Source organism: Lithobates pipiens, unplaced genomic scaffold, assembly GCF_037356315.1.
Source record: "Lithobates pipiens isolate NorthernLeopardFrog02 unplaced genomic scaffold, aLitPip1_a1.2 Scaffold_27, whole genome shotgun sequence".
NCBI lineage: Eukaryota > Metazoa > Chordata > Amphibia > Anura > Ranidae > Lithobates > Lithobates pipiens.
Window position 1 is genome coordinate 183,365,442 of NW_027507788.1, and position 13,069 is coordinate 183,378,510.

Below are 13,069 nucleotides of genomic sequence, written 5' to 3' on the forward strand. Positions count from 1 at the left end.
AGCAGTTCCCATTGCTGGAAGTTATGCCCAATTTTTGGGCTATTTTGTAAGTCACTTTATCAATTAAGTGGCAACCTCCCCATGCTCCATCATTGCAAATACTAATTTACTATTACTTTGTATTTTCAGACCAATCACGAGCTTGCTCCTGACGAGCGGTAGTAAGCCGCGAAACGTGTAGAGCTAACAATTGCCGTGTATTTTGGTACCCCAATTTCAATTAGTATCAATTTTTGAAAAATTGCATCAATTATGTTTTTCTTATTAATTTATTGCAACAACCAAGAAGTCATAGGTTCAAAGTTGTTGCCTACATTGCATTATTTGTTTAACTTATTATTATATTTGATTGTTATGTGTCTATAATGGAGGTGCACTTTTATAACCTATTCTGTATTGGTCAATAAGATTGTATAAAGCAAAATGCTAATGTTAATAATGTGTTTGTCTGCGCACCTCTCCAATATACATGTAATCATGTCTTACTATAAAAACAAATAATAACATTTTTCCCTTTTTTTTTTTCAATAAAAGACCCCGTACTTCATTTAAAGTCCCGCTTAGCTCTTGTTTTTAATTTTGTGGCTCATAGCTGCCTATCAGTTCTTTAAAATGTAAGCAAGAACAAAGGCGAGGTCTTAAATATGGAATAATATCTGGTTTTGTATCAACAGGAGGATACAATGAACATGAGAGAGATGAATGCCTCTGCAGGGCCGAATGAGAGAAATCAATAGGTTCCTGCATCCATTGTAAGCAAAGGGATCTCCTGACAATACCCAAACAGTGACTGCATCTGTTTGGCTGAACATTTTCTATCCAACTCTTTTCGATTATTCGCTCAATTTTTGTAGAGCTGAATGGTGCAGACAGGGCTATCTACACCTCAAATTTCAGCTGATTCATCAGGAATCAGAGCCCAAGATGAAATAGGGCAGGGAAAAGATATAAGGGGGGCTAGAGGGGGTTAAAAACAAAGGTTGTCCAGCGATAGGCTATACCAGTGGTTTCCAAATTGTGGCCCTTTGCTAGCTTTTAACCAGCCCTTGGGGCATTATTCCCCCCACTGTCCGCAACAGTGGGGCATAGTTCCTGTCACTGACAGATAATGGTGTACTATTCCTCCCACTGACACCAATGATGGCACACTATTCCTCCCATTGATACCAACAATGGGGCATTATTACTCCCTCTAATACCAATCAGGGGACAATGTCTACTCCCTCTGAAGCCAAAACATTTTCTACTCCCACTGGCCACCGTGTGGCCCGTTTCATCAGATTAGGCGACCCATCATAATGTTTAATGGAAGTGACGTTCCGTCGCCACCATCTTTCTACACCCCGCACTCCTCCATAGTAAGGATACACTGAGAATGGGATAAGCGGACATCTTGTTACACTCATCTGAGTTTTGCATTTTACACTTATTTTTAACAGTAAAGTAAGTTTATATAGTGAAATACAGTACTTAGAATTCTGTCTGACTGGTTAGATGTTGAATTTCAAAAGCAGCAGCAACCCTACTTATCTCATAGGTTTTCTAATCTGACAGAAGTTCGCTGCTTTTAAAATTCAACATCTAACCAGTCAGAAGGAGTTCTAAGCACTGTATTTCAGTATATAAACTTACGTTACTGTTAAAAATAAGTGTAAAATGCAAAACTCTCATGAGTTTAAGAAGATGTCGACTTTCCCCTTCTCAGTGTATCCTTACTATTGAGGAGTGCGGGGTGTAGCAAGATGGTGGCGACGGAACGTCACTTCCGTTACACATTCTGACGGGTCGCCTAATCTGATGAAACACCCCTCTAAAGTTTGAAGAACAGTAACCGGACCCGTTTAGAAAGTTGAGACCCCTGGACTATACCATTTGTTAATTCTGGTTCATCTGCTTTGTACGATCAGGAACAACATAACTTTTGCTGTTCACCTACCTGTACTCCATACTAGTTCTGAGTGAGCCACTGGATTTTCTACTTCAGCTCAAACTGGGCTGTCTGAGGAGCAATCCTGTTGAGGTGGTTTTGAAACCAACAAAATATGTGCACAAAAGGTTTCAGTAAAGAAAAAAAAACAGAATCCCAGAGTTAAATAGTGTAATTTGTTTTTATTACAATTATGTACATTTATAGTTTAATTTTTGTTATTTAATTTTTTGAAATCTATACATTAGCACACCGACGAGCACAGTAGGTTGATGCAGTTAAGGGAGCGTGGCACTGCACTTCGGCAATATAGACTTCTCTTCTTTGTGACCATCTATATTTTTTTCCCATGTGGCCTTCTCTATCCCCAAAGCATTCAACACAGTGCAAACCTAGCAATGTCACAGGCAAATACTTGTTCTGAAGAAACATATGGAAATGGTTTTTAAAAGGTTCGGCCAAAGATAGTTTTTAATGGTCTATTTTTTTCCTTACAGCAGAGGATTGTAGGAAAAAAATAAAAAAGATTTAAAGAAAAGAAAAAATAATTGTGTAAAGGTGAGAACACCTGCTAAAAGTAATCTATGTCCAGCATGGATTTTGTATTTTGCTTTATGATATTAACCATTTAAAGTGTAGGTATAGCCAAAATCTGTAGAAAATAGCTCAAAACTACTTCCAGCTTAATTTTTGCTGTGTCCCATTGAGGAGATTTACATTTGTTTAGCTCCTCTTGTGCCTCCAGGAGAGAACATTTCTCCAAAGCGAGGGAAGTTGCCCTTGAAGCAGAGTTCCACTCACTTCTGAGAGGTGGTCTTAAACGAAAGACCACCTCTCCACCCCTCCTTTTTGGATATTTAAAAAAAAAAAATTCTCTTCTTCTATCATACCTTTTTATGAGGTACATAGTGTACTTGCGATCCACCCGGTCCGCGGCGCAGGACATCATATCCTTTTGTGCGCCCCCCCCCCCGCTGTCTTCTGGGACCTTTGTGTTTCCCAGAAAACAGCTGGCCATTCACAAAGTGCTGCGTGACTCGTGCATGCGCAGTAGGAAACGAGCAGTGAAGCCGCAAGGCTCCACTTCCGGTTTCCCTTAGTTAGCATGGCGGCGCCTGCACCCGATCGGATGGAAGAATAGGCCGGGGGGGGGGGGGGGGGGGGGGTTTGCGACATCCTGGGCTCCCTGGACAGGTAAGTGTCCTTATTAAAAGTCAGCAGCTACAGTGCTTGTATTTTTAATGAACATACGTATGAAAATTCGCAGTAAAATCAAGAACTGGAAGGTCGTTTGAAAGAAAATACAACGTTCTGTTTGCTTTTAACATTCGATTTTGGAACTAATTGCCTTTCCAAACAAAAGCCACATACCGTACATGGTTAGAAATTTGTTCCTTTGAAAAAAAAAATTCCATCCATTCCAACTCCTTCGAATTTTCTCATCACTGCAGTCCAAAACGAACATTGATTTAACCCCACTAACCATTAGAACAAGCAAACGGACATTCTTATAAATAAATATTTTAAATTAAATTCTACTAGTGTATGACCAGCTTAATAGAGAGGGTAAATCTACCCAGCAGGGGCACTGAGAGAAATATAAACCTTATCTACCTAAAAGTAAAGGAAAAACAATCTGGCCCCTTACACACAGGGCGGGCTTCACTGGAGTCTGCCTGCTCAGCAGGGAATCTGTCCACGGATCCCCACTGACCAGGCAGATGGCTAGTCCGTGTCCGATCCACTCATGCAGAGTGGACGGAGCCAGATTTCCTCTACGGGCCGTTGAATGTCAATGGACTGCTTGTCTTTTCACACAGTCCGATCTGCCAAATGGATGGGAAATGGATCCCCATCCATCTGTATGTAGCAGACAGGATCGGATGTCGGTGGGTGTTAATGGACACGTGTCTGTTGACACCAGCCACTCCATACTGGAGAGTTAAATTAGGTCCACCTGAAAAACTGAAAGGCAGACCCAATTGGTCCGCCCCTGTAAGAGGGTCCTTTGGCTATGCATACACTTAAAGAGAATTGCATTTATGACACTTGTATATAAAAATACTACCTAAAACAATGATGTGTTTTTACCAAGTAGCTCTATTATAATGTAGGAAAATTAAAAAACAAAAACAAAAGCACCATACTGTAAAAAGAGAGTGAAAGGTGGGGGGGGGGGGGGCTAAAAAAAATAAAACAACATGTTATACTCATCTCCTCTGTAAAATAATTTTGCACAGAGCAGCCCAGATCCTCCTCTTCTTGGATCCCTTGTCTGCGTTCCTGGCCCCTCCCTCCTGTCGAGTGCCCCCACAGCAAGCCGCTTGCTATGGGGGCACCCGAGCTGAGCTGCAGCTCCGTGTATCCATTCAGACACTGAACCCCCCCCTCTCTTCCCTCTAATTGGCTGACTTTGATTGACAGCAGCAAGAGCCAATGGCACCACTGCTGTATCTCTGCCAATCAGGAGGAAGAGAGCCGGACGGCTGAGGCACTCGTGCACATCGCTGGATAGAGATGGGGCTCCGAAGCATGAAGATAAAAAAAAACTCCTGTCTTTATAACTACAGTGGAACCTTGGATTACGGGCATAATATGCTCCAGGAGAATGCTTGTAACCCAAAGCACTCGCATATCAAAGCGAGTTTCTATATGGAAGTCAATGGAAACTAAACAACTTAGTTCGGCTTTGAGTTCTATTACATGCAATACCGCATATGGCCAGAGGTGGTGGGGGAGGGGCACCGGAGAGCCTCGTAAATACTCGGGGACAGCTCAGCTGAACTCTGAAAGCCTTAGAAATGCTTAGGAACTAACTGAGTATCTCCGAGTATTTATGAGTGATTCCGAGTATTTCCGAACCATTCCGGTACTGCACACCCCATTAGCGTGAATTCTGCTCATTTTGCAAAACAACACTCGCAAACCGAGTTAGAATTAAAAAAAAATATATATATATATGTAAATTGTTGTCTTTTAAAACGCTTGTTTTAAACGCTTTATTCATAAACCAAGGTTCCACTGTACTTACAAAAGAAAAAATTGTGATCAAGATAAGCAGAAACTGAGACCACCAGCAGGGCAAATACTTATTGTTAAAGATGATCTAAAAACGTAGATGTATTGATCCAACCTACCCTGAGTGCTGCATACAAATCAGACACATCTTATGGTGCCATAGCTATTTTTCCATAAATTACCCTACACAGAATTGGCTAAAGCAGGTAAGGGGTGAGCCCGTCAAAATAAATTCAAAATAATTAATTTTAAACTATAAAATCTCCAAATGGAAATACTGAAAACCAATTGGCTTAATTTTATTTAACTTCATTCTTAATTAACTTTAAGAAACAACGAAACTGCCGTCATAATCCAGGAAAAAAAAAAGTTCAATATTGTAGATTATCGGATGCTAGTTTGTAAGCCTGCAATTGCTCATTCAATTGTAATGTGCAACACTCAGAAAAGTCGGTGTCATGCACACAATGCTCACAAGTGTGACAAACGGGGATTACAGGTTGTGCGCCAAACACACTACAAGAGTTAAGAGGTGATTTAAAATTGGATGATCGGTGAGCATTCTCTTTATTTCATCTTTACTTCTGGGGGGGAAAGGAGGGGATTCTATTAAAAAAAAAAAAAAAGAAGAAGAGGAGAATGCATTCTGGCTCCCATTATCATGTTTTCCTTACATGTGGGTAGACCGCTAAACGAGAACTATGGGGATCTATTGAGGAAGGTAAAAGTGAATTGATCTGCCATTTTACATAGATGGAGGGATCACTGTGCAGACAAAATGAGAAGATAGCTGAATGGACAGCGACACAGCAGAGCACTAGAAAATCGTGCCTGTGATAAGACATCGGCTTTTGTATAACTGCATATAGAGTTGTACCACAATAGATCACACAGTTCCTTGGCGGTATGCACCCCAGAACACATCAGTGAGATGGAGGTAGCAGACAGAGATGCAATCATTCCATCTCATTGCTGGCTCCTTCTGGCCTACGCAACTTATCCACCGGCTCATTGATCTGTCCATCCCCACCCCGGCGGTCTTCGGTTTGGACTCCCATGCAATCCTCTTCATCAGCTTGTCCAACATCCTCTTCATCTTCTTCGTCCTCCTCCTCTCCTTGGACTTCCATGCGCACTTGGCTCTGCACGTCAATTTCAGGATCCCCCTCTCTAGTGGTGGACAGGTGATGGGAGTTGACCTTTGCTCCCTCGGGGCTGTGGTTCTCCTTGATGGGAGAAGAGGAGCCAGACTCATTGCTAACAGGGGAAATGTCACTGCTGCTGTTGTGGTTAAGCGTTGTCTGGTTGGGTAAAGTGGGAGGTTTCATGGGCATTTGCCAATTTGGAATCTTAGGTGTAGATGGAGATGGCGGGAATTGCCTCCTAGTAACAGGAAGAGAAAAAGAAGTCAAAAACAAGCTATTTGGATTATGCCCGATATGTACAAATGGCTCAGAACAAGATCACCTGAAGTCTGTAGTTTGCCTGACCGTGCTGTTTTCCCTCCATTTATTAAGAAGGCACGTCTGTGTCAAATAATGGTGCCCCATAGTTAAAAGGAATGTAAAAAAACATTACCGCTCTGTTATCTGATGCGTTTTTCTCGCTGGCAGACAGTGTGTGATATCAAGGCACATACATAAAAGGTGTTAAATCTTGTAATATTAAAGTGGAACTTCACTCTCCCAATCAACATTGATTATTTGTAATCCTCATGCTGCTAGCATTAATAAATAGATAGTAAAGTATATCATATTCACTTGTTTTAAACTTTTTTAACGGCCAGAAATGCTGTGTGGGGGGGTGGGTTCAAAGTGATATCTCAACAAAATAAAGCAGGGAGACATGGATAGATGGGGGAGTTTGCGTTGAATATTAAAAATTTAATAAATTCAAATTAAATAGTGTTTTTGGTTTGTGGTGGTCATATGCAGCGAAGATTTGCTTTAATTTTGTAAGTGACCATCTTAATTACAAAGCAGATTCACTTTGGGGACGATGTCTCTTCAGACGAAACGTGCTGGGACAAGCCCTGCTGATGTCATTGCTTTACCCACAAACTTCAATTTTAAGTGCTTGATTCACTTTCTAAATGGGAGTGTTTAAAATTTTATTTTAATACATTTTATGTTTATACGGATTCAAGCTACATGGAGTATTTTCTTTTTTGTTCAGGCTATTTTGAACACTTGAGAGGATTTGGTCTGACAAGTTGGCTGCTTCTCTTGGCGATATCTCTTGACCAATTGGATTGCCTTACATCTTGATCTGGAACTCAGACGTGGAGGTCCCATATTTTGGTGGTTGCACCATAAGCCTTGTTGACTCACTGAGCATATGCCCATTTGAGTCCTCTCACTTCGTAAGCCTCCTCACTGGTGGTGGTTCTATTGTCTGTATCCTCACCTCAACATTGATGTCATGTAGAATCGCACTGCTATTTACACCATTTGTTTTCACCATTTATTTAAAGACATTATGTTTATGTTTTAAAACAACTTTTGTATGGTGGCACATAAACTTTAGTTTGGGTGTGAATTTTACACCTCGTTTTCATTATTATTTTTTGTGGTCATTGCACAGTGTACATTAGTTTGTATACATATGTATTTCAATGATTTGAGCGCTGCACATAATTTCACTTTTTACTTGATTTACACTCGTCTTAGGCCCCTTTCACACTGGGGCGGTGTGGGCATCGGCGGTAAAGTGGCGATATTTTTAGCAGCAGTATTCGGCCACTAGTGGGGGTTAAAAGGGTAAAAACCGGCCGCATAGCGCCACTGCAGCAGTTGATTTCAACGGGTAGGAGACGTTTAGGAGCAGTGAATACAGCGCTCCAAAGATGCTGCTAGTCTTGCTAGCGCACCGCTCCAGTGTGAAAGCCCTCTGGCTTTCACACTAGAGTGAAAGGGGCCTTTTTTTGCCTCAGTGTGAAAGGGCCCCTTTCACATTGGGGTGGTTTTCAGGCACTATAGCGCTAAAAATAGTGCCTGAAAAAATCAGCCCCTTTCACTCCAGTGTGAAAGCCGGAGGGCTTTCACACTGGAGCGGTGCGCTAGCAGGACGGTAAAAAAAAGTCCTGCTAGCCGCATCTTTGAAGCGGTGAAGGAATGGTGTATTCACCGCACCTACCCATTGAAATCAATGGGACAGCGCGGCTATACAGACGGCAAAGCGCCGCTGCGGCGCTTTGCCGTCAGCGCCAGGAGAAAGAAACTTGCACTGTGTATGGCCTGCCTTGGTTTCTCCCAGAAAAACAGCTTCGGTGGAGTGGATGACTTCAGGAGAAGACAGTGATTATTAGTAGCGGCTATACCAGCCATTAGTGATAGTCGCAAGTAAAATACATCAGGCTGGTTGTACCCGCATTGATTGATCGATCAACTTGGTACATTCAGCCTGCCCATACACGGCTTGAATCTCGGCCGGCTCCTGCTGAACTGGCCGCGTTTCAGTCTATGGCCAGCCTTACAGTAGGTAGTAGTGGATGATGGGTTCTTTTTTGGGGTAGTTTAGAAAGTGAAAGCAAGGGTGTGACTTGTTATTGGTAGCAGGCACTCTTCAATTAGCCTTTATAATTCAGTCTCGTTGTAATCGGAGGAACTTACTTCATACAATATACTGTTCTACTATAAGTCCCAGCATGTATTTTTATCATCTCTAAATAATCCATTGCTTCCTGCAAGCTAAGACTAATGGGAGTACCCGATGTCCTTTAGAAGCTTGGAGTTTGCTGAATCTGGTTCTGACGTTATAGTGCCAGCGATGGTCATAAAGAAAATTAATTTGGCTGATAATGCGATATCAATTATAGCATTTCAGTGAATTATAGCTGAGATCGGACCATGATGTCAAATAGGATGGTGAAATTAAAACGTGTAAAAATAATTAAACGTTCTCCCAGGACAGCACTAGCTGACTCTGGACATTTAGTCATCGGTGTCTGGATATGTAGGACATTCTGTTGACCTGAAATGTACTGGCTAAGGCCCTCCAATACAGGTATGACATGGGGGTCACCTGACTCTCCAGCAGATGGGTAGACAACAATCTATACAGTTATGTAGAGGTTATGAAAAAAAGGAGGCTTTGCTCTTAACGACTAATCAGGTGTTTGCATTTCTTAGTGGCTTGCAAAAAAAAAATAAAAAAAATATATATATATTTATTACTACTATTATTATTGAATAGAAAGGAGGCCAATTGGCCAGGTGTATGTACAAGATCTCCTATCTGTAGAAACATCCAGATAGGGGGGATTGCATTGACAAAGATTTGGGAAATTCTGACTCATTTGGTTAACATATACACTATACACTGCACATTATCAGTATTAACCACTTACTACATCTAAAAGAATATGATATAAGCAGGAACTTTCATTTCACTTACTTTTCAAAAGCCCTGACTCAACCCAGTGATTTTGCCAAGGCCAAAATAATGTCATCACTCTGCTGCAGACTGAGGGAAGCATTTCCTCTGTCTCCCCTACCCAGTGATCAGACTGCAATGTTGTAACAAATTACAAGGTTAGCGTTTGCAGCAGAGCATGATCCATGTCAGACATTTGTGAACACCAGGACTATTTTTGTGATTGTGTCATCTTTGAGCTGGCATTTCAGTCCAGGAAGTAGATGGTGACTCTGGATGATGTCTGACCAAAGATGGGGCTGTTGATGAATGCAATGTCAGGGGAATTATTGTGATCTCTGGGAGAGGTAAAGCCCCATACACACCATCAGATTTTCTGCTGATTTTTTCCTTCAGATTTACCAAAAGCATATAATATGAGGTCAAACCTTAGGCGTTTCAATTTGTATGCAATCAGGCAGGCCCTTGTACTACATGGTTTTGGTAAACCTGAAGACAAAAATCAGCAGAAAATCTGATAGTGTGTATGGGGATAAATACCTTTCTATGCTACCTTAACACATTACTTGTTCTGCTACCTCTCCTGCATTGGTAAAAAAAGCTCTTTCAGTATCCTGTTCTGAAGGAATGCAACCCCCAGCTTCATCCACCTAAAGAGCAGATTTCGCCAGCCAGCTACTCTGGCACTCATGCCACTCCGTGCCCTCACACTCTCGGTCTACACCATGGGTCTTCAAACTATGGCCTTCCAGTTGTTCAGGAACTACAATTCCCATCATGCCTAGTCATGTCTGTGAATGTCAGAGTTTTACAATGCCTCATGGGATGTGTAGTTTTGCAACAGCTGGAGGGCCGTAGTTTGAGGATCCCTGATCTACACCTTCAGAAGTGTTGTGCAGGAGGTGCAAGTGAGAGGCCTCCACAACATTCCAGCCATCACCAGGTATGTGATAGCATCCTACATTTAACATGAATCTAAAGCTCCCTACACTTGGGAAACATCTGCCACAAAAAAAAAAAAAAAAGTAAGACATTCAGCCCGTGGGCATGCCAGATAGTCTGATAGAACCAGCGGCTGATCAGCTCCCAATCAGCGTTCTCAGAGGACCAGAGTGTTTTGGCGGGGAGGGGGCTGTCCCCCTGTCAGAACACAACAGCACTGCGGGGGAGATCGCTGTACTAATGTTGAGTCGTTAGCACAGCGGCTCCAACTAGAGCTGTCAGTATTGTTTGTTCAACCCCCTAAAAACCCCCTCATAACGTATTTGGCAAGCGGTCTTTCAAACTATTTTTTTTTTTTTTAAATACACTTTAATGAATAAAAAACAAAACAAAAAAAAACAACTAAATGTTAACCACTTTCAGACCGGACCAATTTGCTTGTCAAAGACCAGACCACTTTTTGCGATTCGGCACTGCATCGCTTTAACTGACAATTGCCCGGACGTGCGACGTGGCTCCCAAACAAAATTTGCGTCCTTTTTTTCCCACAAATAGAGCTTTCTTTTGGTGGTATTTGATCACCCCTGCGGTTTTTATTTTTTGCACTATAAACAAAAATAGAGCGACAATTTTGAAAAAAACGCATTGTTTTTTACTTTTTGTTATAATAAATATCCCCCAAAAATATATAAAAAAAACATTTTTTTCCCTCAGTTTAGGCCGATACGTATTCTTCTACATATTCTTGGTAAAAAAAAATCGCAATAAGCGATTATTGATTGGTTTGCGCAAAAGTTATAGCGTTTACAAAATAGGGATAGTTTTATAGCATTTTTATTAATAATTTTTTATTATTTTTTTTTACTAGTAATGGCGGCGATCAGCGATTTTTATTGTGACTGCGACATTGTGGGGGACCCATCGGACATTTTTGACACATTTTTGGGACCATTGTCATTTATACAGTAATCACTGCTATATAAATGCAGTGATTCCTGTGTAAATGACACTGGCAGTGAAGGGGTTAACCAGTGGGTGGCAGTGTAGGGGTTAAGTGTTCCTAGGGGTGTGTTACTAACTGTGGGGGGATTGGGCTTTCATTTAGTGAACACTGATCTCTGCTCCAATCACGTGGCAGGGCGGCAAATTTAAAGGGACGTACATGTACGCCCATTTGCCTGCCCGTGCCATTCTGTCGACGTACATCGTCGTGCGCTGGTCGGCAAGTGGTTAAAGTTAGCCTAATTTTTTTATATAATGTGAAAGATGTTATACCGTGAGAATTGTGATCTTTATTCTAGGCAGAAATAAATAAAATTGTGATTGTGTACCAGGCTTAAATATGTTTGATGCCAGGTGTACTTTAATTTCACCTATCCAACTAAAGTGTTTCCATAAGATGTGCACAAGTTTAGCACCCTGCCTGCCTCTCCCATCACAAACTCCAGTACCTGTTCAGCAGCAGCCCTTTCAGAGAGTAAATTTCAGACTTTAATTCCTGGATGTTCTGAGATTCCAGAATAGTGTTAGATGAACTAAAGGCCTACAAAGCACAAAGAAAAATGTCATTATAAAATGTAATACAAAATGTAACATTATAAAAAATGTAAAAAGTGTTATTAAACTCCCCTCTCCCCCTTCCACCCCAACCAAAAATAAAAATATATTGCAGCCTACCAATCCTTAGATGTCATGGTTGCATTTGTTTTCTTTTTTAGGCTTTCTTTTATTTTCACCTAGTGATCTGGCCAGTAAGTCTTACTTTTACCAGCCTTTTTCTTTACCAGCCTGCCCAGCAAAAGTGTCCATTAGAGGGTTGAAACATACCCTTTACCACAGGCAGGGATGCTTACAATGATCAGCTTTTAATCATTTATATACCAAAAGGAAAAAAAACGGTTGCTGTAACCGCTTGAAAGATGTTAGCTGGAGTTAAGCTTTAATGGGTTTGTCAAGTTCATCTAAATCTGCTAGTATATCTAACACTACCCTTTCCACAGACTGACTGGGCTGCTGGCCTCTGGTGTATCTGTTAATCCTCTAGTGGAGTGGAGACAAACCAAGACAAAGAAATGTGTTACTGGCCAGATAAAAATAGAGGGGGGAAAAAAAAAACGAATGCAGTCACCACATTTAAAAGAGAAGTACGTTTCACCCCCCCCCCCCCCCCCCCAGATTAATACTTACCTAGGTGGATGCAGCTGACCGATGTTGCATCTGTCCCCGCCGCCTCTGCACTGAGAACCGAACGATCGAACATCGCCGATGGCTCGGTTCTCACAGCTCCCCGAGCAGAGAGCTGCTGACTGTCAATCAGCAGCTCTCCACAAAGCCACCCCCCCTCCTGGCTTACTGAGCTGTGGAGGGGCAGGGAGCGGCTGTCTCAGCGGGCATCAGTCCAGGCACATGGCGGATCCAGACTTTATTGCCGGGATGACACGTGCCTGGACTGATTCCTGACTTCCGACTGCTCTCTGCTGAAAATGGGTCACAGGAGTGCAAAACAAATTGCACTTCTGTGACCCATAGGAGAAGCCCAGCCAAACGAGCTCAGACTGGACCTCTCCTTTAAGGACTGGCAAGGTGCAGTGTATTACATTTTTGTACCCAGTGAGGTTACTGGCCTCAGACGATACACAGAGGTGAAACCAATCCTCCTACATAAGTTGTATTTGTCTATTTGCAGCCCTTTCTTATCAACATCTGTTTAAAGTGCTGAATTATAAAGCTTATCTGAGGGTCCCGAAAAAAAGGGGATGGAGCGCTGAAGTTACACTTTTCAGAGCTCAGTGAGGAGAGCACTGACAG

The 13,069-nt window shown here is 41.9% G+C and overlaps 1 protein-coding gene across 1 annotated transcript in view; it reads right to left on the reverse strand.

The window, feature by feature from the left end:
• Positions 1–2,089: 2,089 nt before the first annotated feature.
• PEX14 (peroxisomal biogenesis factor 14) overlaps positions 2,090–13,069 on the reverse strand; it is a 249,503-nt gene continuing 238,523 nt past the window's right edge. Inside the window, exons 8-9 of the mRNA XM_077457989.1 lie at positions 11,713–11,804; positions 2,090–6,328 (exon numbers count right to left, since the gene is read on the reverse strand). Of these exons, the coding sequence (XP_077314115.1) occupies positions 5,902–6,328; positions 11,713–11,804 (519 nt within the window). The 3' untranslated portion in view covers positions 2,090–5,901. The remainder of the gene's footprint in view (positions 6,329–11,712; positions 11,805–13,069) is intronic.